The sequence below is a fragment of the Canis aureus genome, chromosome 7 (genome assembly GCF_053574225.1).
Source record: "Canis aureus isolate CA01 chromosome 7, VMU_Caureus_v.1.0, whole genome shotgun sequence".
NCBI lineage: Eukaryota > Metazoa > Chordata > Mammalia > Carnivora > Canidae > Canis > Canis aureus.
Window position 1 is genome coordinate 62,652,750 of NC_135617.1, and position 24,240 is coordinate 62,676,989.

Below are 24,240 nucleotides of genomic sequence, written 5' to 3' on the forward strand. Positions count from 1 at the left end.
ACTCATAAGGCAAAAAAATTTTTTAATTTGATTACATCAAAATTGAGAAATTCTGTTTAACAAATGACTCTATAGGAAAATTTACCAAGCAGATGATAGACTGGAAAAAATTAACTGAAAATATCTAAAAGTGGGCAGCCCAGTGGCTCAGCAGTTTAGCACTGCCTTCAGCCCAGGGCCTGATCCTGGAGACCCCGGATCAACTCCCACGTCAGGCTCCCTGCATGGAGCCTGCTTTTCCCTCTGCCTGTATCTCTCTGCCTCTTTCTCTGTGTCTCTCATGAATAAATGAATAAAATCTTTAAAAAAAAGAAAATATCTAAAAGTAATATAGCAATATGATGTATAACACACAAGAAGCTATGCCAATCAATAAGATGGCAAGAATCCCAGTGGAAATGGGTAGAACATGTGAAAGGCAATTTCCAGGAGAGGGAATCCAAAAGGCAGGTAAGTGATGTTCACAATTCTTAATAACCTAAGAAATATCAATTAAAACAACCATGAAATGCCACTTTACACCTTTTTAATTAGCAAAATGAAGACATGGTAAAGTGCTTGGTGGGTTTAGGGATATGATACATAGGAACTCCGTTACAAAATAGACATTATTCCTCCCTCCCTGACAGCCACACAGTCATGAGGAGGAACCTTCTGGAATTCAGAACCTAAAGGATCTCAGAGATTATCCAAGATATCACAACTGAGGAAAGGAGGCCCAGAGATCCCATGGCACTGGCCAGAAACTGTCACCCAGCACTTAGCAGCACAGATAGGGCAAAGACCCAGGCAGGCTCTTGAGAGCCCTCGCTGGGCCCCTCTGTGTGGTCCTCGCTCCTGGTATGTCTAGCTCTGATTCTGAGGCTTTCTCCCTACTACTTCTCCCACCCCCATCACCTCAACAAATCTGCTCTTCTTTTTGGGCCTCAGTATCTTCAGTTCAGCCTGATGGCCCTGTCCTTTCTGACCTGGTGGGATTGTTCCTACTCCTCTGGCTCTATCCCTACCACCCCACTGAACTCTGATCCTTAGCTCTTTCTGGAGCTAGGCTTTTAGCATAAAGGAAGGGGTAGCTGGAAGTAGGTAAAAGGAAGGGAGGAGGAGAGGAGGACCCAGTAACAGGGTTAGGATAGGAGGAAGGGGCAGGGAAAAAAATTCACCTCCATTTATGAATTTCCTCCTTGTCTTCCCTCCTCAGGGTGATAAGGATACTGTAGGGGCAGCAGTGATGGGGGTTTCTGATTGTGTCAGACCAGTCTGGGCCTCAGGACTCTTGAGTGCATTTAATATCCTCCATGGATCCCAGATGAGTACCTATTCTCTTACCCCTGCCCAGCTATTGGGAGCCCTCCCCCCCAAACCACTCACACCACAGCCCTGTGAAAAAAGTCTTCTTGAGACAACTTCCAGCTCCCATTCATCTGTGGTGACCCTTTATCCCAGTACTGAACATTCCAAGACCCGCCTCCCAGTCCCTAGCTCCTCCAGACTGACCATGGAAGGTTTCTCTGCATTTACATTAAGGAAGCACCATGAAAAATGGGACAAAGAGCCCATTATTTGGTAGACATCCTTGAGAAAACTGGCAGAGTATATTAAAAAAATAAGACAACCAAAAATACTGGATCTCTGCCTAATATTAAATACAAAGATGAACTCCAGATGAATTCAAGACATATATGTGAAAAATAGAATTATTAAATTAATAGAAAAAAACCTCTGCAGATGAATACCTAGGAATGAAGAAGCATTTATTACACAAAGTTTTAAAGGCACAAATCATAAGGCAAAAAAATTAATTTTATTAAATCAAAATTGAGGAATTCTGTTCAACAAATAACTCTATAGGAAAACTTACCAAGCAGAAGACATGTATGTTCTCTTGTGCTCAAATGCAAACCCTTGAACTAAAATATGCAGGGGGAAACTGAGCAAGGTAGCACACGAATCTCACCAGCTATCCTCTCCTCCCCATCTTGAATACCTTAAAAAGTAAAAGACTCAATTGTTAAATTGAAAATAAGAAAGGTTATAATCAGCAGACCAGAAACTGAGGAATTCATGCAAGTTTTAAAAAATCAAATGCAACTAACAATGGCAAAAGCAGATGCCTTGGCAGCTCAAAATGTGAGCAGAAGACAATTATTCCAAAATGCTTTGTCCACAAATAAGATGTGATAACCACGATCTATCATTCTGTCTGCACTATACATGAGGAAATTCATAGCCTAAGAGAAAATCATATTGAGCAAACAGAATAATTTCCTGTGAGTGAAAGATAAATGTTTCAGGGAACAGAAGAAGATATCACATCCATAAAACAAGAAAAACCCAGAGTCATATCCAGAACACTGAACATCTAGCAAGGCCAGGGCATTGAGCTCTCAGCCTACATCTACCATGAACAATCTTAAGGGAAATGTAGCCGACATATTTGCCATAAATAAAATGTTAGAGGTAGGTTTTGATGAATGTCCCTTATTAAGGCCAGGACATTCTCTTCTATTGTTGCTTTGCTGAAAGTTTTAAATTATGAATTGGTGGTGGTAGTGGGAGAAGTAGTGCTTTTTCTGCATCTACTGAGATAATCTTTTTTTTCTGGTGACACGGCGAATTAGGTTGACTGATTTTCAAACGTTGAACATAAATTACATTCCTGAGATAATCCCCACTTGGTCATATTGTTTTATGTTATTACATACATTGATGGTTTTGATCTGCTTATAGTTGATTAAAGATGTTTCTATCTATGTGCATAAGGCATACACATCTGTACTTCTCTGTTCCTGTAAAATCCTTGTCAGGTGTTAGTGTCAAAGATATTCTGGGGCAGCCCGGGTGGCTCAGCGGTTTAGCACTGCCTTCCACCCAGGTCGTGGTCCTGGAGGCCCGGGATCTGGTCCCACGTCTGGCACCTTGCATGGGGCCTGCTTCTCCCGCTGCCTGTGTCTCTGCCTCTCTTTCTCTGTGTGTATCTCTCATGAATAAATAAGTGAAATTTTAAAAACAACAACAACAACAACAACAAAGATATTCTGACTTTACAAATCAAGTTGGGATATGTCTCCTTTTCTGCCTGCAACAGTTTCTGTAACATCGGTGGGTGTTATCCTATCTTAAGTATTTGGTGCAGCTCACCAAAGAAATTGAAGAAAATTGAGCCTGGAGTTTTCTTTGTGGAAAGGGGAATTTTACTCTATGTAAGTTAGACCTCAGTGGGGTATTTTTGTTTTGTTTTGTCTTTGGTTCTTTTTTTTTTTTTTTAAAGATTTTATTTATTTACTTTTGAGAGAGAGAGAGAAAGAGAGAGCATGGGGAGGGGGAGATGCAGAGGGGGGAAGCAGATTCCCCACTAAGGAGGGAGCTCCATATGGGGATTGATACCAGGACCTTGGGATCATGACCTCAGTGGAAAGCAGATGCTTAACTGATTAAGCCACCCAGGCACCCCTAAACCTCAGTTTTTTAATGGGAAAATAAATGTAAAGAAAAAATATTGTGCTGTGTTAAATCATCTTGTACATAAAAGCCTAATGTATACACATTTTAGAGATTTTTGATAAATCCTTCCAAATTTCCCTCAAGTAACATTGAATCCAGTTTATACTTCCTCTCAGTGGAATGAGAGTGTTGGGGTTCTTATGGCCTTATCCTCACAGCTATCGCTCTGATTCCAAGCAATAAGACCCCCCACAAGGTGTAAATGGCACCCTCCACTCTAGAAGCCACTTAATCCCTGGCATGGAGGAAAGGAAGGAAAGAAGACTTCTCATGTTGGGAGGGCAGAGGGCCTTCGAACACAGGCATCTGGGTGAATAAGGAAAGTGTAACACGTCTTCTGGGAGTTGAGAGGTCTGAAATGACAACTGTAGTTCATGCCTCTACCCCAAATGCCTAGCACCTCGCGTGGCGCATAAGATTGTAAAGACTAACGATCGACCGAATGAACGAACGAATGAAAGAATGAATGGAGAATAAGTTAAGAGACTGCAAGTTTGGACTCAGCAAAGATCAAACTTCCTTGGTTTGGGATTTGGGAGTTCAAGCCTGGTTTGAGACTTGTTACTGTGAGTCCTAAGGAGAAGAAAGTTGGCACAGGTGAGTTGGCACAGGGAGCACATAGTCATGTAGGTTCCACCGACCCCAAAGGAACAGATGACATGGCTCTTGGATGTCAGGAGTCTATCCTTCTGAGTCTTAGAGCTCAGGACAGAGTAGAGGGTGGGGTCTTGGGCCAAATGCTGGGTCATTTTGGCTGCAGCCCGGCGGCTGTCTGGGCGAGATAGGGTGGAGTGAGAGGAAGTGGAGTGGGCATGCGCGCGCCGGCTGGGGGCCAGGCCTGGGCTGGGGGGCTGGGGGCGTGGCTCCTGGAGCGCGGGGAGGGGGAGCCTCCGTGACCGAGGGGGCAGAGCTGGTGGGTGATTAGAGGGGTTGGTAAGAGAATGGGAGAGAGGGAGAAAGATAAGGAGACAAGGGAGTAGTCAAAGGGAGAGACAGTTTGTGTGTGTGTGTGTGTGTGTGTGTGTGTGCGCGCGCGCGCCCACGTGTGACAGCACAGAAGCCCCTCCCGGCGCCCAAACCATATGATCTGAGACTTAACAATTTGCCTCCTTTCTCCCTGTAATTCTAGCCGTGACGGAAATAGGATCGCGTGTGAGCACAGAAGGGGCTCTTTGCCAGCGGGAGCGTCAGGGGCTGTTGTCACCAGCCAGGACCTTGGCCAGGGAAGCAGGGCAAGGGAAGGAGCGCATCGCGGGAGGGCTGAGCGAATGAATGGATGGAGTTTGCGAGAACTTCCTCGGAAATGCGTGTTGGTGAAACCTAGGATCCGAGGTGCCCTGCCCCAACCCCAAGCCCTACCCCTGGACCTCTGAGCCCAGGGGATCCCAGGGAGTCTGTTGCTGAGGGTCCAGAAAACTCGCCCCAGCCCCCCTAGACGGACCCCTTGTTTCAGAGTAGGAGGTCCCCCCATGGGCCAGTTTCCAGGAGAGGTTTGGAGAAGGTGGGGAGTCTTCTACCCTGAGAGCCCTCCTCGGGCTGGGGGTGGGGTGTGGGGGCAGGCTGGGTGGAGCAGCCACACCTGCCCGAAGTTTCGGGGAAGAGGGCGTAAACAGCAGCGAGCGCCGCCCTCCTCCGCAGGCTCTGCGGGCCCTGCGGTCTGCCGATCGTAGTAGGTCCCACAACTTCCTCACTTCCCTAAATGGGCAACTGCACTTTCAGAACGCCAGGTCCTTCCCTGGCAGACCCAAGTGACACGTCCTGCATTGGCGTGGGGCCCAGACCCTGGATGCGGGTGGCCTGGCCCCCTGCTGGCCTGTGACCGTCCCCAACTGGATGGAGCCATGGCTCCCATGTTCCTCCTGCTGCTGCTGCTGCTGTGGCTCCAGAGCCATGTCTCAGGTGAGAGGGCAGGGGAGCTGGCTCAGGGGGTAGGGAATGGCCCTTTTTCTGGAGTCTCCCTCCAGGCTTTTCCTTGCCCAGTAATCTTGTTTCATGCTTTGTGGGGTTGGAAGAGGGGTCAGAGGGCTGACCTAGGGGCTTCTAACCAGAGAACAGTAAGAAGATTGCATCCCACTATCTGGCCCCAGGTAAAGCTAATACAGGACTCACAAAATAAGATAAAGCTCTGGACCCTCTCTGGTTGGGCCCCTTCATCTGCCAGGCTTCCTTAGGACCCCTGACCATGGACACTCACGCAAAAAGCCTCCTTCTCTTGTCGAGAAAGCCCTCTTTGGTTATAAGAATCATTGCATCACGTGTGTGTATGTTTTAACTGGTTGAGTTGCTTGTGCCACTACCGCCTGTCCCCATCCCCCTGTCCTGAGGGGAAACAATCCTTGAAGGCCCCTCACCCACCCCATAGCTACTAAATGCTCCTTGAGGGAGCCTCACCCAATCCTGCCTCCCTTACTGCAATGGTTACCAAGTTACCATTTCCTGTTCGGTTCTGGCTACTGCCTCTGAGAAGGGTGGAAGGTGAGCACAAATGAACACAATACCCAGGAGACCCTTTCCTGGGGCACCCCACCCCTGCACTTCCCCTAGAGAGGCTCCTCCCTCTGCCAGGGCAGAAGTGTGTCTCCTGTGTAGAGCAATCCAGGGGTCCCCCAAGCCTCCGACTCACCAAATAACTGAGTTGGATCATTGTATTTGGTTTGTACAGGACAAAGGGATGCTCAGAGAGGGTGCTATCTTACCCCGAGCCTCAGCTATAGTGCGTGCAGCTGGGTTGGAAGCAGGCAGATGTCTCCTCTCAAGTGCAGGGTCCTTGGCTATCAGAGCTCTGGGCTCAGCTGGAGAAGTCTGAAGGAACCTGCATTTGAGGCAGGAAGCACGTGGAGCACCAGCTACATTTCAGACACTGTCCTGGGACACATTTCCCACAGCCTGAGACAGATGAAGAAACAGAGACTTATGGGATCGACTCACACAGTTAGTTGATAGTAGAACCAGGGTTTTAACCCATAGTCACATAGACTCCAAAATGTGTGCTCTCTACTCTGTACTGCTGGGAAGAAGTGTGTGTGTGTGTGTGTGTGTGTGTGTGTGTGTGTATGTGTGTGTTTACATCAGGCTCTGGGTGGTGTGAGAGGAATAAAAGCTGAGCTTATGGTGGGGAGAGGAGTGGAGGGAGCCCATCATAACTTTGTCCCTTTCGCTGTCCCCTGAGTCCCCACCCCCACCCCTAGTTCTACTCTCTCCCTGCCAGGCTGTGGATTGTGAAACGCACGGACCACATCTTATTTCTAGGCATAGACTGTAACAGGCTGTGGATGAACAGTGAATAATTGTACAATTCTTTGGGTCTGCACTCCAATGGGAATTTAGATGTATGTTTGGGCGTTTTTAACCTATGGGTTTTATGCAACTAGAATGTTTTCAAATGAAATAGCACCTAAAATGAACTATGACAAATTGCTATTTAAAAGATAACTATAATGAACTTATTTGTGAACTAAATAACTGCTCTTAATTTTTTCAAATATTGGATTTTCTTACCTATCAAAGTTGCTTGTGGTCTGGAATTTTATAACTTTGTGACTTCTGTTTGCATTTGTGTGTCTAGCTCACTGAAGACAAGACCTGGGTCTTTCCCATAAGACCCTGAAAATGGGGCTATTACTTTCCCACTGGGCTAGAAAAATATCATGAAAAAAGGGGCTCTGTCCATTGGAGTTCCCTCAGTGTAAGGGCTGAGTTTCTTCCATTAGCCTAGGGAATCCCTGAGGGCTGTGCCTGTGTCTCTACCATCAGTCTGAGAGTTCCCTGAGGGCTAGTTCTATATCTTCATCCTAGAACTCCCCAAGGGCACAGGATTATTGTCTTCCTCAGCAGTTTGGGAACTTCTAGAGGGCAGGGCTACTGTCTACTCCAATAGACTGAGAGCTCCCTGAGTGGGTGGACTGTGTCTCTCTGCCTCAGACTGGGAATTAGCTTTTAGCAGGGCCTGTGCATGCCCTCTATTGGATGGGGCCGGGGGGGGGGGGGGAGTTCTTTCAGAGTAGGGCTGTGTTTCTCCCTGAAGCTGTGAGATCCATGACAGCAGGGCAGTATCCACCTCCTCTCCCCTCACCTCAACCTTCAAGATGCCTCCTTCCCCTCTCTCACCAGACCTTGATCACCAGTAGTATCTCCCCAGGTGCCCCTGCCGAGAACGTGTACACAAAAGTAAAGCACTTTGAAGGGGAGACCTTGTCTGTGCAGTGTTCCTACAAGAGCCGCAAAAACCACGTGGAGGGTAGAGTATGGTGCAAAATCAGGAAGAAGAAGTGTGAGCCTGGATTCACCCGGGTCTGGGCGCAGGGGCCGCGCTACGTGCTACAGGATGACACCAAGGCCAAGGTGGTCAAGATCAGCATGGCAGCCCTCAGGCGCCAGGACTCTGGCCGCTACTGGTGCATGCGCAACAGCTCTGGGACCCTGTACCCAATGATGGGCTTCCAGCTGGAAGTGTCTCCAGGTAAGCAGGCCTGCCAGGGAACTGGGAGGGTAGGGGTGTCTTCCCTGCCTCATACTTCATTCGCAGCAGATATAGTAAGAAGAATAATCCATCAACAGGCATGTTGTGCTACAGGGTTTTCACAGTTCTTTTTTTATTTTTTTTGAAGATTTTATTTATTTATTCATGAGAGACACACAGAGAGAGGCAGAGACACGGGCAGAGGGAGAAGCAGGTTCCCCACAGGGAGCCCGATGCGGGACCTGATCCTAGGACCCCGGGATCACTACCTGAGCCAAAGGCAGACTCTCAACCACTGAACCACCCAGGCGCCATCCAGTTCTTTTATTGACATCTTCATGGGCATTACTGTCCATTTTACCAATGAAGAAAATGAGATCTAAAAAGATGAGAGATGATAGGCTGGCATACATCATCAGACAAATAATTGTAGATAACGATAAATGTTCTTAAAATCAGACAGTGTGACAAGTTAGAAAGTAACTCTACTTTCTAGTGGTGGAGGGAGCTATTAAAGCACCAGAGACCTGAGAGGACCTGTCTCTGAGCAGATGACATCAAGCAGAGCCCATGTGAGGAGAGGTCTCTAGTCCTGTTGAAATGTGAGTGCTTCGGAGGGTATTCTAGGTGGGGAGAACTGCATGTGCAAAGGCTCTGAGGTGAGAAAGGGCTGGGCCTGTATAAGGCACGCCTGTGTGACTACTCCATATTGAGTGTGGGGCAGAGTGGCAAGAGATGAGGTTGGAGAGTCAAACAGCAGCCCTAAAGTATATGATGTGGAGTTTGAGTTTTATTCTAAGTACAATAGGAAGCTATTGGAGAGTTTACAGGGGTGTGTTGTGGTTTGCCTCTAAGATTATAATAGTTGCTCTGTGAAAGATGGATGGTGGAAGGGTAAGAGATGGACAGAGAGACTACTGTCCACATTCTGGCTGAGAATGACAATGTCTTGGAGTAGGACATGGCCTCTGGAGGTGGAAAGAAGTGGAGGGGTTCCAACCTATGATGTTTGGGCTTCCTGCCCACCCTGTACACTTTGTAGGTAAGACAAGAGGGGAGCAAAAGGGAGAAATCAAGAGTGACTCTGAGGTTTTCTATTCCATCAGCAAGGGGCCTGATAGTATCATTTATTGGGTCAGGTGACTCTGGGGAGGAGCTAGTTTGGAGGAGAAAAGCCAAGAGCTGTATTTTGTCATGTTGAGTTTAAGACACCTCCTAGAACCCCAAGTGGGCAAAAGGGGCAGGCAGTGGATATATCAGCTTGGAGCTCAGGTGAGAGGTCAGAGCTGGGGATATATTTGGAAGTATCTCTGTGAAGAGAATTGAAAGTCTAGGGGATTCAAGAAATCTATATAGACAGAAAACAGATTCATTGTTGCTTAGGGCTGGGGGAAGGAAGGGGAAGGTAGAAGGTAATAGCTAAAGGGTAGGGGTTTCTTTTGGAGATGATGCAAATATTCTAAAGTTGACTGTGGTGGTGGTTGCATGACTGTGAATATACTAAAAGCCATTGAACTTGTTGCTACAAATGGGTGTGGTATATAGAATGTGAATAATATCTCACTAAAGCTGTTAATAAGAAAAATCAAGGGGATGTAAAAGTTCTCTCATCTCTTGCCACTCTGCCCCACACTCAATATGGAGTAGTCACACAGGCGTGCCTTATACAAATGGGTGTGGTATATAGAATGTGAATAATATCTCACTAAAGCTGTTAATAAGAAAAATCAAGGGGATGTAAAAGTTCTCCCTTAAAGCTGTTAATAAGAAAAATCAAGGGGATGTAAAAGTTCTCTAGAAAAAGAGAGAAGGGCCAAGCCCTGAGGTCCTCCCACCAGCAAGAGAACCTGAAAAAAGCAGCCAATGATGATGACATTCGTTACACACCTGACCCACCTGCATCCCCCTCTTCTGTTGTGACTGAGTGAGGGCAACTGCTATCTCTAAGACATGGGGCCAGATCTCAAGTCTCCCTCTCCACTTCTGCTTCAGATCCAGGGAATAGTTGAAAACAGGTGTATTGAAGTCTTAATTTTCAGGAAACATGAAATGGTTTCATTTTCTTTTTGCATATGTCCCCCCACACCCAATCTACCTTTTAAAGACCATTTGAGGAGATTCCAACTTTGCAGACCTATTCAATTATTAGGATAATTGAAATTATTAGGAAATAATAAACAAAAATCCTCAGCCCATTTAAAACCTCGAATCTTCTAACAATATATGTTCTTCTACTCCTTTAAAAAAAGATTTTATTTATTTATTCATGAGAGATGCAGAGAGAGAGGCAGAGACATAGGCAGAGGGAGAAGCAGGCTCCCTATGGGGAACCTGATGCAGAACTCAGTCTCAGGACCCTGGGATCATGCCCTGAGCCAAAGGCAGATGTTTAACTTCTGAATCAACCAGGTGCCCCACTTCTTCTACTCCTTCTTGAAGACCACATGTTATGGCCCAAGCCACCAGAGTGAGGAAGAGGTAGCCTTGGCTAACTCCCTCTCCTTCATCTCAGCAGGTGGGAAAGTGGGGTTCTTCTCAGCTACTTCTCCCTGCCTTCTTCTCCCAACGCCCTGGAGTACCAAGGCAAGAATGAAGGAAGGGAGGTCGTTGTGTGACTTCACTGCGCTCCCACCCCGTAGTAGTCCTTTCTCTGTTCGGCTCTTTTCTACCCAGCCGTTTGTGAGGTGGGTGTCCAAATGTTGCTCTCCCAAGGCACCTGCATGTGAGTTCTCTGAAGGGTCTTTGGGGTCTCCCCACTGCTGAGTAGGATGATGTGGGAGATCTGGCTCCAGGTCAGCCTCTTCCCCTTTCCCTACTCTCACCAATGCTGCTCATTCTGGGTTCCCTTGCCCAGAAATATGGGCACTTTCCATGGTGGCCATTTGGCTCTCAGGAATGTGCCTTTGCCATGCACAGTCATGGGATGAGGCCTCCTGTGTCAGCCCTCTCTCTTCCTCAAGGACTCTCTCCCATCTCTTGTTTTCTATGGAGATAGACTCCACCACACTGCTCCACAAGGGACCACATGCTTCCTATAGCTCCCTACTCCTCCACCATCCAAATGCCAGCCTCCTAGAAAATGGGAGGTAGAAGGCTGAAAGGATGGATGAGGGGAGCAGGTGTCTCTTCATAAGCTCCTAAGGAGGGCATCTGACCCTGCTGCTGGAGGTATTCTTTGGAACATGGGCCATCAAGGCTTCCTTGCCCTCATTTCTGGACCCTAGTCACCAATTATGGAGCTCCTAGAAAAGTCTCTGTTCAACATCATAGTGAAGAAATCTCTTTGGCTTCCTGGAATGAGGAGGGTCTGGAAGCAATGAGAGAGATGGGCATGGGGAGGGGAGAGGCCTGACAGGGCAGGCTAAAGAAACTGTGAGAGACTCTTCCTTCTTTACTGTTTCCACTTCTTCTCCCCAACAAATGAACATCTGGTCACATAGCAGAGCAGAATCCTGGGTCCAAGGTCAATGAGGGGAGACGAGGATCTGCTTCTATCGGGGAGGCCTCTGACTCAGGCTAACGTTTCTCCCTTTCTGGCCCCTTAGCCTCTACCACCAAGAGAAGCACTCCTCTTGCACATCTGGCCAATATCCTCAAGAGTGGAATTGTTGTCACATCGGGCCCAACCCCTACCTCAGGCCCTGATGCCCCATTCACCACCAGCATGACAATGTTCACACCTGATCTCCTCACCTTGACCAGACTCGTGTCCCCCACTGCCTCAGAGTCCATCAGACTGACCTCTGTGACAGACTACAGCTTCACCAGCACTGGCCCTTCTACCACGGGGCCTAGGAGGACCATGGGGTCCCAGATAGTGACTGTGTCTCCCAGCGATGCCAGAGCCTCCTCTGCTGGCCCAGCATCCATATCCACCAGGGCTGGGCACCTGCGCACCGGATCACCCACCACAGAAGTGTGCCACACCAGCGGGGCTCTCCTCAACAAGTTATCCCCTATCAGGTACCTGTGTTTTCTGGGCTTGGAGGACATTTGAACAGATACAGCAACAGTTCTTGGTGCCTGAACAGACCTCAAGGTGCAAGCAAATGTTATTGCAGACCTTTCCTTTTCAGGAAGTCGGTCTGGTGTGCTGCTGAATGAGAGCTGGGTGGGAGGCCAGAAGCCAGGATGGAGAGGTGACATAAAGGATGCCAGGGGGAAGTGAGGGTTGGGAACTGGTCAGCATAAGAGTCTGGATGGAGAGGAGAAGGTAGGGGCAGGATAAGGATGTGGCTTGGGGGTAGGAAGTGGGAAATGGGAGATTCTTTAATTTGGGCTCCCCTAGAAGCAGCCTCTAGGACCAAGAGTGGAAAGAGCATCGGGAAGTGAGACAGGGAAGCAGCTGGGAGAGAACCTAATCAAGCTGGCCACCACTGTGAGCAGCGGAGCTCAAGTGCAGGGGAGGCTCTCGGGCCCAGTATCAGACGACCACCTGAAGGGCAAGGAAGCTGGGGTTTTAATACACTGACTCCTACACCGACACTACTCCTATTGGTCATCAGTGGAGGGCTGCCTGCCATGGGTGGCAAAGAGGGACCTAATAAAAGGAGAAAGTCTTCAGGCTGAAAATTTAAATGGAAGTGCCAAGGGCCGGCGCACATGAAGTGCTACAGGCAAGGGGATACAGGCCATGCACCTGCTGCATCTGCTTCAGAGGATGAAGGAGGGAAGGGCTGTGGGGAGAGGCTCTCACTATGAGAAGAACAAGACTCTCAATCTTTTCGGTCACAAATGGGGTCCCTTAGAGTCCTTGTCCTCAGGGATGTTCAGGTTTGTGGGAACAATGGAGGACAGGCGCTAAAGTGGAGAGACGCTCACCTCCACCTGGGACTTCTTCCCCTGACCTCTGAGCCTGTCACTTCCTCCTGCCATAGCTGGCTCCCCAAGGAAGGGAGCCAATCATTCCCACCAGGGCCATCAGATTTTCTCTCAGTCTGGCTCCTCTCACATGGCATGCAGAAAAACATGGGTCCAGGTGGGGGTAACTGGGTGCTCACCTCCTCCCCACTCTGTCCCGTCCCCTCAGGCACCAGGATTCACATCCCACTGTGTACCTGGGGATACTGATCTTCCTCCTAGTGTCTGTGATGTTGATCGTGGTCTATGGGTTCTGGAAGAAGAGACACATGGGAAGTGAGTACAGCCCACCCTCCCAGCCTCCTGAGGGCAGAGCACTGGGGCTTGACACACTTTCCAAAGGGCCTGGGTGCACTCCGACCCCAGGTGGTGTGTCCTTACCTGCGTCCAGCCAGAAGGACTACTTTGCATCCAGGCGAGGGAGGAGGGTGGGCAGGCTGGAGCGGCACGGCATGACCCCTCTGGGGCTGAACTAGCAGGAAGCAGAGGGCAGAACCGAAAGAGGGGATAGACTGGCCCAGGAGCATGGGGGGCAGGGAGAAGAGAGCTGGAGCCCTGTCCCCTTTCATCTCTCTCCTTGTTCTCACAGGCTACAGGGTATGCAATGATCCCACTAGACCCTGGAGGGACCCACTTGGAAGACCAGAGCCTCCGTGGAAGCCTGTGTGATCTGAGGCCACTTAACTGTGGAGTGGGGGAACTCTTCCTGGAGGGGCCTTTGGAGGCCAGAGGAGGATGGAGCTGGGAACCTGTCTGAACTAGAGCCAGGCTGGGGGCTGAGGACTTGCTCAAGGCCGGACTCAGGCCTCCCTAGAACGAGAGGCTGCTCTTCACCTGCTCAGTCCCCCTGGGCTGCCGAGAACCTGGGATGGCACCCAGAGTGGAGGGTACCGGCAGGAAGCCCCAGGGGAAGCCACCAAGGGGATTCTGCTCAGAGCCACAGAGTCCTGGGCCCCAGCTGGTGGCAGAGAAGCCCTGACGGTGCTGTACCCAGACAGGGAGCTCACGGCCCGTGGGCCTCAGGACCCCTTGCGATGGAGCAGAGGAAAGTGGACTGGTGGACAGCTGCCCTCTCCCCATCTGGAACCCTGTGTCCTCAGCAACCCTCTGCTCCCTCAAGCTTCCCCATGTGCTTGGGGGGAAAAAAAGCCCCAGAGGCAGCCAGTGTTTCAAAGGCCTTGCCCTGGAGAAGAAGGAATAGCAACTTGATGCTGGAGGTCGATGGCAGCTGAGGACCCCAGAGTGGTCCAAGTCCCCCACACTCAGGGCTATGCGTCCCCTGATGGGCCTCTGGAGGTGCCCTGCCCTGACCTCAGCTGCTGGTCCCTCAAGTCCTGGGAGCCAGCAGAGCCCAGCCTCCCACTGCTGCCACCTGCTGGCTGGCCCTTCAGGGAAAGCTTGCGACCAGGCTGCCCAGAGCCCTTGGCTGCAGGACCAGCCTGTCCCCAGACTGGCATGCAGAGGCTGCACTCAGAACTGTCTCCCCTGGATCCCAACTCCAGACCTGAGCTCCCCCACAGGAGACTGAGGGCCCTCCAGAGTCCACCGCAGGGGAGGCCACTGCTCAGGGAAAGAGTAGATCACCTACCTTCCCCTGGGGACTCATTGTCCCCTGGGAAGAGAGGAGCTACTTGTGACACAGCAAGGACAGCTTGGAGCAGAGTACAGTCTGGAGGGACGCCTTGGTGGGTGCAGGGCCAGGGTGGGAGTGGGGTGGTCCAATGGCCGAAGGAGCCTGGCCTCTGCTTCACTGGCTCCTGGCTCAGAATCGGCCTCTTCTATAGTGAGGACTGAAGAATACAGACTGGGTTCGCCCTCTAGAGCAGGGGCTCCAGCAGCCTAGGGCAACTGGAATAAGCACCTAGGGATCGTGACATCTCCACTCCACCCGGGGGCAGAGACCTCTCACATGGGAAGAGCATTCTCATAGTCAAGAGAATGACGCAGCTGGAGCTTTGATGGGTAGCTGCCCCCAGAATGGATGTAGCGAGAGAGGAAGAGGCAGGAGGTAATCCTGGGGGACAGCAGGGAGGAGGCACCTTTTTCCTCCGTCCAGGAGAGGGCACCAGAGGAGACTCAGACTGAGGAACTGACAAGCCTTGTGCCAACACACACACACACACACACACACACAGAGTGATAGCCATCCTCCCTATCGGGAGGGTGTGGCCACGACCTTGGTGTGTAACCAGGAGGGGGCTGAATTTCCCCAGAGGAATAAAGCTCCCCAAGACCCCCCCCTCCCCAGATCCTACAACAGCACACTGACAGCCCTTCCTCATCTGAGAACAGGATGTCTTGTGGGAGAGCGGCAGAGGGCTCAGGACGGGGACCCAGCGAAGCCACCTGTCCCTGCGTGACCCTGAGCCAGTCACTAGCCCTCGGGTCTCATCTTCCTCTCTTGTAAAAGGCGAACACTAACTCCTACCTCTCAAGACTGCTTTCAGGATAAAATGACGTGACACAAACCTCCCACAACTGAGTAAATGCCTTGTGATTGCTGGTCCTCCGGCTCCAGCTCTAGGACGCGTTGTCCACATTGAAGGCCTTTGGAACCTATGTCTCTGCTTTGCCCTCAATTGGAAGGGACTAGGGAGGGCAGCGGGGCACTCACCCAGGCCCCAGGTGCTGGGTGCTGGACCTGGGCAGCCAACACACCCTGTTGGCTGTGCCCCGATGCCAGGCAGGGAAGCTGTTAGGGGACCTACCATCCCCGTTTGCCCAGGATGAGGGGCGCCTGGAGCTCAGTGAGCCTGCATGAGGTGCCCACCCACGGAGCCTGCTCCCACATGAGCTCCACAGCGAGGACGCAGGGCGCCCACACCCCCTGCCCCAGCTCTCCAGCTCTGATGGCCTGGGTGGCCTCTTGGGACCTCCAGTGCTCTGGGACATTTCCCTGAAAGCCCCAGCCTCTTGTTTTCTCCTTCTTGTTCTTCATCCTCTCCCTGGAGCCTCAGGAGGACCCAGATCTCCAATGGATCCAGGGCTGGGAGGGGCAGGGCAGGTGGGGGTGTCACACGGGCCAGGGCTGCTGCTGCCTTTACCAGGGAAGGCGAGGCGACAAAGCTTCCTGAGCAGTTGGCTGTGGGAAGGACAAGGACGGGCCACACCTGCGAAGGGCTTCCTGCTGTGACCAAGGGCAAGGACACATAAAACCCAGCACGGAGGGATGTTTGCTCTGCAGAGCGTGGCAGGCAGATGTGTCACCCTGGGACATAAGCCTTAGGATGGCATTCTCCCAGATGGCTGCAGGAGGGTTTTCCCTCAACATCAAACTCAGTTGGTGCTGCTGCCTCTCAGGCAGATGAACTGCTTGCCCCAGTGCTGGGAGTAGTGAGGGTCTCTGGGGGGCTGCCGCAGCTGCAGAGAGCCAGTCCCCTCCCAGGGAGCGCACCCCCCCTCCCCCCCCCCCCCCCCCCCCCCCCCGCTGACTGGCTGCCACAGGATCTGAAGCCCCAACACCTCTTGCCATGCTGGAGAGCATCCTGTCCTCAGAACTCTGCACACCCTGGTCTGAGCTTCCTGTCACCCTGTCCTGCTTCCTGTCCTTCTTCTCCCAGCTCGGTCCCCAAGCACTTTTGGTCTCCTGTGCTAATCTCCCCCTGAGAGTCTGCGCCCCACCTACCTGACCTGCCACACTGCATTTTTACAGGATTTTCTCCTTTCTTGGTTGTGAAACAGCCTGCGGGGATAGTTTTTCTGTAGTTCTTCTAATGGCAGTTATCCCTTAAAGTGTGCTTGATTACTGTGATCTCTCTAACAAATGCTTATGGAGGGATTGTGGCAGGCTGGCAGCTGGAGATGTGGAGTGACGTCAAGACCCCCTCAGCCTCCTGTCCTTGTCTTTCTGCATCTCCCTTCTCCCCTGCCTCCCGCTCCCATGCCCCCAGGTTCACTCTCTCCCACCCTTGTCAGGGGCATTCTCTGCACCTCCATTCCTGGAAATGACTCTCCGTCTCCTTTCTCCTCTGCCACTCCAGCCCCCATAGTGCTCCCTGGCTCCCTGGCAGGCCTGAGCAGGAAGTCTTGGACCTCTGGGCACCTCCAAAGGGTCCCCTAACTCTGTCACTCACCTTCAGTGGAGGCTGTATACTGGGGTAGAGAGGAGGTAGTTGGGGCCAGGGGGAAGTGGTAGGATAAAGAGGAGAAAGAGAAAGCAGAAATGAGTTCTGATTTCACCAGAGTTTCTTCCTGGGCTTTCACAGCTTTCTACACCCTGACCCCAGTATGACAAGGAGGAGGAGGCTGGGCAAGAGAGCCAGCAGCAGCTGAGTCCCCTGGAGCCTCAGCTCTGAAAGCCGACTGGGCCATGTGTAGCACCTGCAGAGGGAGACTCCTGCCTACAAGGCCAAGACCTCCCCGAGCCCCACTGGAGGACTTTGCCGTCCTCAGCTCTTCTTCCCTGACAAGCCAGGGTGGCTGTGCTGAATCCTCAACCCTGTGCCCCAGCCCTGGCTCCCTGTCCTCAGGTCTTCCCTGCTAACTCTGCCACGCTCAAGAAGAGGGCCCATGGCCAGGGACGCCACACGCCTGCTGCCACCAGTCCTGCTGGTGCTCCTGGCCTCAGGTGATGAGGAGGGCAGAGGGAGGGAATAGGGCAAGAGGAGGGAGAGATGGTCTGGTGAGGAGGGCATGAAGGAGGCATGCAGAGGGCAGGTCAGGAGCAGGGTGGCACTGTGGCCAGAGGCTGGGTCTTGGGCACATTCCGAGGAAGGTGGCACCCACCTGCCAGCCCCACAGGGGCAGAGAAATTGCTCCCTGACGTGAGAGTGTATTTTCAGGTTCCTGGGAACAGAAGCCAGAGTTGCTGCGTAAACTGGAAGGGGAGACAATCTCTGTGAAGTGCCTGTACCAGTCCTGGCAAGACTCAAAATCAGTGAAAGCTTGGTGCAGGCAGGTATCAGCACGTACTTGTACTGTGCTAGCCTCCTACCCCAGGATCCAGGGGATGCAGTGGAAGCCCGGAAACTCCATTCAGGATGGGGTCAGATTGGGCTACTTCATTGTCACCATGACCAAGCTCAAGGTAGAAGACTCTGGATTTTACTCCTGCGGAATCTACAAATCCTCTGAGATCCTTACTTACAGAAATATCCATCTTGTGGTGTCTCCAGGTGAGTTCTTCCCCTTCTCTGTGTGGTTCTCAGCCATCCTGAATCACAAGATGCTGGAGCTAGAAAGGATTCTTATGTAATTTTATTCAGGGCTCTCACAGCCCAAACCGGCACCCCTTGCCCAAGTCACTGCTGGTTAAGGTCAGATCCAGCACAAGAACTCAGACCTCTGCCTCACTTCGTTCTTCCTTTAGCATAGTATGCATTTCTCTGAACATTCTTATTGCTACTAACAAAACTCATCTGTTGATTTGTAATGACTATAAAGCCACCTCAGGTTTGAACAAGACTGGCTCTACTGGGCCATCCCAGGGCATCCAGACTCCTGACCCTAACCCCCTAAGCTTCTCTTAAAGGGCTGTGCTTGAGTGGAAGGTAACTGGTTGGGTTAAGAAATGTGAACAGACAGGAGACAGCCAGCTGGTGAGGTAGACACGGACTTTGGGGGTGAGCCTGGGAGGTGTAGCGGCCAAGGGCTCAGAGAGCCCAGGTCATCTCCCTAGACCTACCCCTTAGTGTCGAGAGACCTTAAGGCTCAGATGGGAAGCTTGGCTCTACTCCTGAATGAAGCTCCGGGTGTTTTTTCCTGAAAACCTCAGAGTTGCAAAGCTCCCTCCTCCCCGTGTTTCCCTGTGATGGTCAGAGCTTGAACGGCATCTTCCCAGACCCCTGTCCTGCTGCCAAGCCTGCTCAGCCATTCGGTGAGCTGGGCGCCTGGAAGACCCTTGTTGACTGCTTGGTCAGTCACCACACAAGCCATGGCTCACTGTCACTCCATGTATGGCAGGGGCTGCACTCTGTAAGGGGAATCAAAGACCTCGAGACCCTTTCCTGTGCTGGAGGAGCCCACAGAGCCTCCCCCCATTCCACCGCCGTTTGCATCCAAGGCAGACACATAAGGGAAGGGTTAGGAGCAGATGGCAGGTGGCATAATGAAAGCACATTAGATGGCAGCCCAGCGAAGGGAGGGACCAGTTGCTGGAGAAAGCAGTGGTATGGATTCTCCTGGAGAACTCTCCAGAAGAAGTGAAACCACTTAGGCCTTATGAGTGAGCGGGAATTTATCCAGAAGAGACAAAAGTGGGCAGAGGTGGAAGGGAAGCATTCTATGTTGAGAGTGCATGACATGGTCAAGAACAATGAAAATAGAAAAGACTATAGAAATATGTCCAATATGCAAGTGACAGTGTGAGTCTAATGTAAAGCCTCTTGTACTGGAGCACTTCACTGTGAGGAAAAGTCATTCATATGCAGGGCATGTGGTGCTTCTCAGAGTCCTCACTTGGCCCAGGGCCCTCTGTGGGCTCCTACTCCCCAGGGCCCCTACTCCCCAAGGCCAAGGGCTAGATGTGAGGAGCCTGGAATGTGGGGCAAACACATGGAGTGCTCTCCTCACTGTCAGTCTCTTACAGCTCCAGCCCTGCCCATCACCAGGAGCTCTGGGAGGACCACAGCCTGGACCTTTGCCCCCAGCCCTGTCATGGAGAGGTACTGTGACCTCCCTCCTCGTCTTCTCCACCCTCCACTTTTTCCACCTATGACCAACTGTGCTGAATACCTCCAGCTAACTCGGCCCCACAGCTACCTGGTTCTGAGGGGCTGAGATGGGAGTCACATGGTTCATAGGTCACTTTGCCTCTTTAAACCTCAGTTTTCTCACCTGCAGAATGGGGTCAATGACATCCTCACCTTACAGCAGGGTTGCTCACCTTTGGCACTATTGACATTTGTTGTGAGTGGTGTCCCGTGCACTGTAGAGTATTTGGCAGCATCCCTGGCCCCTACCCGTTAGAGAGCAAGAGTACAAACCTCCCCCAGACCACCCAGTTATGACAACCAAACCAAAATATGTCCAGACGTTGCCAAGTTTGCCTCGGAGGAGGACACAAGCACCCCCAGTTGGGAACCACCATTGTTCAGAGTGTCTGTGAGGATGAAGTGGGATTGGGTCTGGCCCAGTGCCAGGCACGTGACCAGGGCTGCCTCATATGCCTCACTCTTCTCTTGGCCTTCCTCAATCCCAAATTCCAGGGAAAAGCCGTACTCTGTAGTTACTACAACCCATGGCCTGATTTCTTCTCTACCCTTGCCTGATGGCTTCCAGGCCGCAGCCCCTGGGACTGACCCCACAGTTGTTTTTCTTCTGGCCTCCATCCTCCCCTGTCTTCTCCCCACCCATAATCACTGCAGTGGGAGCCCAGGGCTCTCACAACCTTGGTTCCTTGCTTCAAGGCTTTATAACCCAGAAACTAGGTGGTGCTGAGAGGTGTCCCTACAGGTGCGCCTCTGGAAATTAAAGTTCAACCTTTGACACTCTAAGCACCTTCCCTGGGAGCCTACCTTTGTGTTCTGTCTTTGACATAAGAACAGGTCCTATTCAAATTTGTTTGTGATATGGCAGCGCGGCTTGTCACAGGACACCAGTGTCCTGAGAGCTGAGGGCATCCCACAGGTAGGGGTGAGGAATCAGGACCAAGAAATAGTTAAAGGCAGGATGTGGGAGGGCTGGGTACAGATGCTGCAACAAGCCCCCCAGGGGCAAGTTAGGAGACAGCAGCCAGAAAAAGAAAGGAGCAAAGACAGCTGACGTGGTCAACAGTCCCGTTTCACAGAGGAGGAAACAAATCCAGATGTAGCTGGATATGCATGATCTAAGGGGCAGAACCTTTGAGCATGGGGCTGCCTCCTTAGGGAGGAGAGTCTATTGATAGACTCTCCTCCTTGGGGCAGGAGAGTCTATCATGGCTGTGTGGGTGGAGAGAGGGATGGCTTCTGGGCAGAAATTTGGCTCCCACTTTCCTCACCTGGCTGGTTGTCCCTTATTCCAAAGCCCCCAAAGCAACTGGCATCTCATCGTTCCCAGCTCCACGGTGGCTGTCCTGCTGCTGCTGGTGCTCACCTTCCTCATGATCCTGTACTTGAGGAAAGCCCGAAGAAGCTCCGGGAAAGGTAAACTCCAGGGCTGGCTCCGAGCAGACCCCTGAGGGCTTGGCCATGATGTCCTCATGCCCATGAGCCTGAAGAGAAGGCTTATCATACTCATTTTACCAGCAAGGAAACTAAGACCTGTGAAGTGAAGAGGTCAGGATCCCCTGGGTTCTCTTGCTTTGCCAGAGCAGCACATGGGATCATTCTCTTCAGAGGCTCAAAGGCCAGCTCCTTCCAAGCCTAAATGGCCAAAAACTGGGTATTCTAGCATCCATATGGGATATTATATTTCGCCATTGTCTTATAGTTAAGGATTTTTAAACAAATTTATCTAAAAATCTTTCTGTCAACAGTATTGCTTTTTAGTGGTCATGATTGCTTTAAAATGTTGTCTTCATAAAAGGACTTAAAGGACTTTTTAATTGTCCAAGTTGTAAGTTTTTAGCACTGATCACATGTAAAATCATCAGCATTTTGTGTAAGATTTATGAGATCAGTAGCTTTTGATGATTCCTGTGTTGTTTTTCTTTTGTTGTTGTTGTTGTTTGTGGTTTGTTTGGCACATATGTGCTGCGTATTTATTAACCATATAACCCAGTGATGTGTGTGTTGACAATATTGAAATGTGGAAATGAGTCAGTGGTATGTTGATCCTCATTGATTTTATTTTTAAAGCTATAAAAACCCTAAAGTAGTAATGGGTTGTAAAATTTTATACATGTATTTTTCAAAGTGCATAAAGTCAATTTAATGGGTCACAATGCTATTTTCATAAAATGAAAGGAAAAAGCAAATGTCACAATGTTTTGCACGTTGGAAGGATACTTTTTCATTAGACTTTAAGAGTGTGTGTGTGGGGGGGGAGATAAAATATTTTCCATTGTGGTTCCTGGTCCAAAAATTTGAAAGATATTATAGATAACATCACCAGCAAGTAGATTATACTTTTGAAAAAAGATTTTATTGGGGCAGCCCCAGTGGCTCAGTGATTTAGCACCACCTTCAGCCCAGGGCCTGATCCCTGGCATCTGGGATCTAGTCCCACATCAGGCTCCCTGCGTGGAGCCTGCTTCTCCCTCTGACTGTGTCTCTGCATCCCTCTCTCTTTCTGTCTCTCATGAATAAATAAATAAATAAATAAGAAAAAAGATTTTATTTATCTATTTGAGAGAGAGAGAGAAAGAAAGAGAGAGAGAGAGCATGAGTGGGGAAGAGAGGGAGAAGCAGACTCCTTGATGAGCAGGGAGCCTGACTTGGGGCTCGATCCCAGGACCCTGAGATCATGACCAGAGCTGAAGATAGAGGCTTAGCTGACTGAGCCACCCAGACACCTCACAAATAGATTACACTTAAATGGATGTTTAAATTTGGGACTTTCAGTGACTGGAATTGATTCAGCTTACCAGTTTTATGCAAATTAGCCACATGACTCCAGTCTGATTTGCTCCTTGGCACTGATGTCAGATCCCTGGACACCCTTCTGTGCTGGCCACCAGCATACACCCTGGGGCAGCGTGGAATTTCCACACTGAGACCCAGCCCCTCTCCCACCAGGGTCCCCTCTGCCCAGCGGGAACCTCCAGCACTCCTGTCTTCCCAGGGTAACGGGACCTATGGAGAGGTCCCTGCCCCAAACTGGACTCTTTTCCTCACAGGTGAGGACAAATCCCACCACATCTACAACAACATCTCAGTCCAGAAGGAACAGACCACCGTGCATGGGAAGGATCCCTCATCAAGGCAGAGGCGATCTCAGCTTTCCTGGGTATCTTGTTTTTCAGTGTTGTTTTTTTTCAGTTTCCCAGCTTGTGTTTACATTTAGTTTCTGTTCACTCTGGACCTGGGCTCACTCATGACTCCTCATGCTCCTGTTGCCTCATCTGCATGCACCCTTTGCCCCACATTTCCCAATTTAAACCCCTTAGGGAAAGAGAGAAGTTGACTGCCCTAGTTTTTGCTCTTAAGCACTAGCTTAAGGGCCAACTGTTAATGGGGGCAGGGAGCCCATTTCATGGCGTGGCTGCCACCAGTCCAGTCAGCTAGGGGAAAAGGGGTCACATGGTGGAAACATGGCTCCCTAGGTGCTCTGTCATCAGGAGCTGGGGAACAGGCCATTGCTGTTGGGTAAGTCTGTCTTGTCTAAAGAATGAAAATTCTTGAGATCACAGAATTGCAGGACTGGAAGGATCTAAAGTCATCTGGTTCAACTCTCTGTAATGCTGGGATCAACTCTGCAAGTGGCATCCCTACCAAATGCTCTTCTAGCTCAATGCTATTTGAACTTAAGTGTGCATGAAAATCACCTGGAAAACTTGTTCAAACTGAATTTCCTTGGCCCCAGCCCCAGAGACTGCTTTAACAGATCTTAGGAAAGTCTGAGATTTTATCAAGCTTCCAGGTGATATCTATGCTATTGGTCCATGGATCACACCTGTGTCGTCTTCCATAGCCTACTCTTAAACTTCTTCAGTGATGGCGACTCTGCTGACTTTAGCCATTCTCAGAGGCTCTGCAGCATCCATACTCTGTTCCATGACTTATCTTTGTCTCTGTCCTCCATTCTGCTCTGGGCAGCCCCCAGGGGCCACTGACCACTCCCAGCTGTGATCTGTACAGTGAACACTTGTCTTCTTTGATTTCTAGGGCTCCAGTCAACATATGGGCTCTGAAGAGGACACTGGGGCCATCTGCTATGCCTCACTTACCCACCTGAACCACTTTGTGCCTGAGGACTCCATCTATGTCAACATCCAACTCAACCTGAAGCCCATACCTGACCCCCTTCTGACTGTGGAATATGCCGACATCGCTGGAGCCAGATCCCAGCCCTCCAAGTCAACTGCCCCAGACAGGGAGTTCAAGAGCTAAAGTCAGTCTTCACTGGGAAGTGAACACTTAGAAAATACCTGTGAGGCATAAGGCTGCTCCACCAGTGATGGGAGGACTTCAGTGTGGCAAAGATGCTCCAAAACCAGCAAAAGGTTTACCCCCTTCCTACAAAGGAGATGAGGAAAAAGGAGGAAAGGACAGTCCTTATATTCCAGAGGGGAGAAGCTTTGAGTCTGAAGTCTGTGATGGGCAGACTCTGGGGCCTATATAAGGGGGTCTCTAGATACCTGCCCACTCCTCTCCCCAGGGTCCGGGAGGAGGGCCACTGGAGCAGAGACAAATTAGATAGGATTTGGACCCCAGTGCCTCCGAGTGACACAATCTTCTCCCCACTCTGTGATCCTCACTTCCTTCCTAAACAGGGGCTGTGAAATCCTGACCCACTGTGCAAGTTCCTCTTTGGTGACACTCCTCATGAAAGCCCCTCCCCAACTATCTCTCAGGGCTTCTAAGCCAGACTAGAAAGTTCTATTTCTCCACCCCAGCTCC

General features: G+C 50.6%; 2 protein-coding genes across 4 annotated transcripts; both read left to right on the forward strand.

The window, feature by feature from the left end:
- Positions 1-5,075: 5,075 nt before the first annotated feature.
- On the forward strand, positions 5,076-15,298 carry TREML2 (triggering receptor expressed on myeloid cells like 2). Of its 2 annotated transcripts, XM_077904085.1 has the most exons (5): positions 5,077-5,400; positions 7,640-7,960; positions 11,506-11,923; positions 12,990-13,096; positions 13,410-15,298. In XM_077904085.1, exons 1-5 carry the CDS (start codon positions 5,343-5,345, stop codon positions 13,487-13,489), a joined length of 984 nt encoding a protein of 327 aa, XP_077760211.1. In that variant the 5' UTR covers positions 5,077-5,342; the 3' UTR covers positions 13,490-15,298. The 2 variants fall into 2 exon arrangements, with proteins under 2 accessions (XP_077760212.1, XP_077760211.1); XM_077904086.1 differs by lacking the exon at positions 12,990-13,096 and having other exon boundaries at positions 5,076-5,400.
- On the forward strand, positions 14,366-24,053 carry LOC144317544 (trem-like transcript 4 protein). 2 transcript variants are annotated; one of them, XM_077904088.1, is made up of 7 exons: positions 14,366-14,505; positions 17,026-17,387; positions 17,602-17,934; positions 19,347-19,422; positions 20,765-20,883; positions 22,518-22,627; positions 23,506-24,053. In XM_077904088.1, exons 2-7 carry the CDS (start codon positions 17,330-17,332, stop codon positions 23,728-23,730), a joined length of 921 nt encoding a protein of 306 aa, XP_077760214.1. In that variant the 5' UTR covers positions 14,366-14,505; positions 17,026-17,329; the 3' UTR covers positions 23,731-24,053. The 2 variants fall into 2 exon arrangements, with proteins under 2 accessions (XP_077760214.1, XP_077760215.1); XM_077904089.1 differs by having other exon boundaries at positions 20,798-20,883.
- The last annotated feature ends 187 nt before the right edge of the window (positions 24,054-24,240 follow it).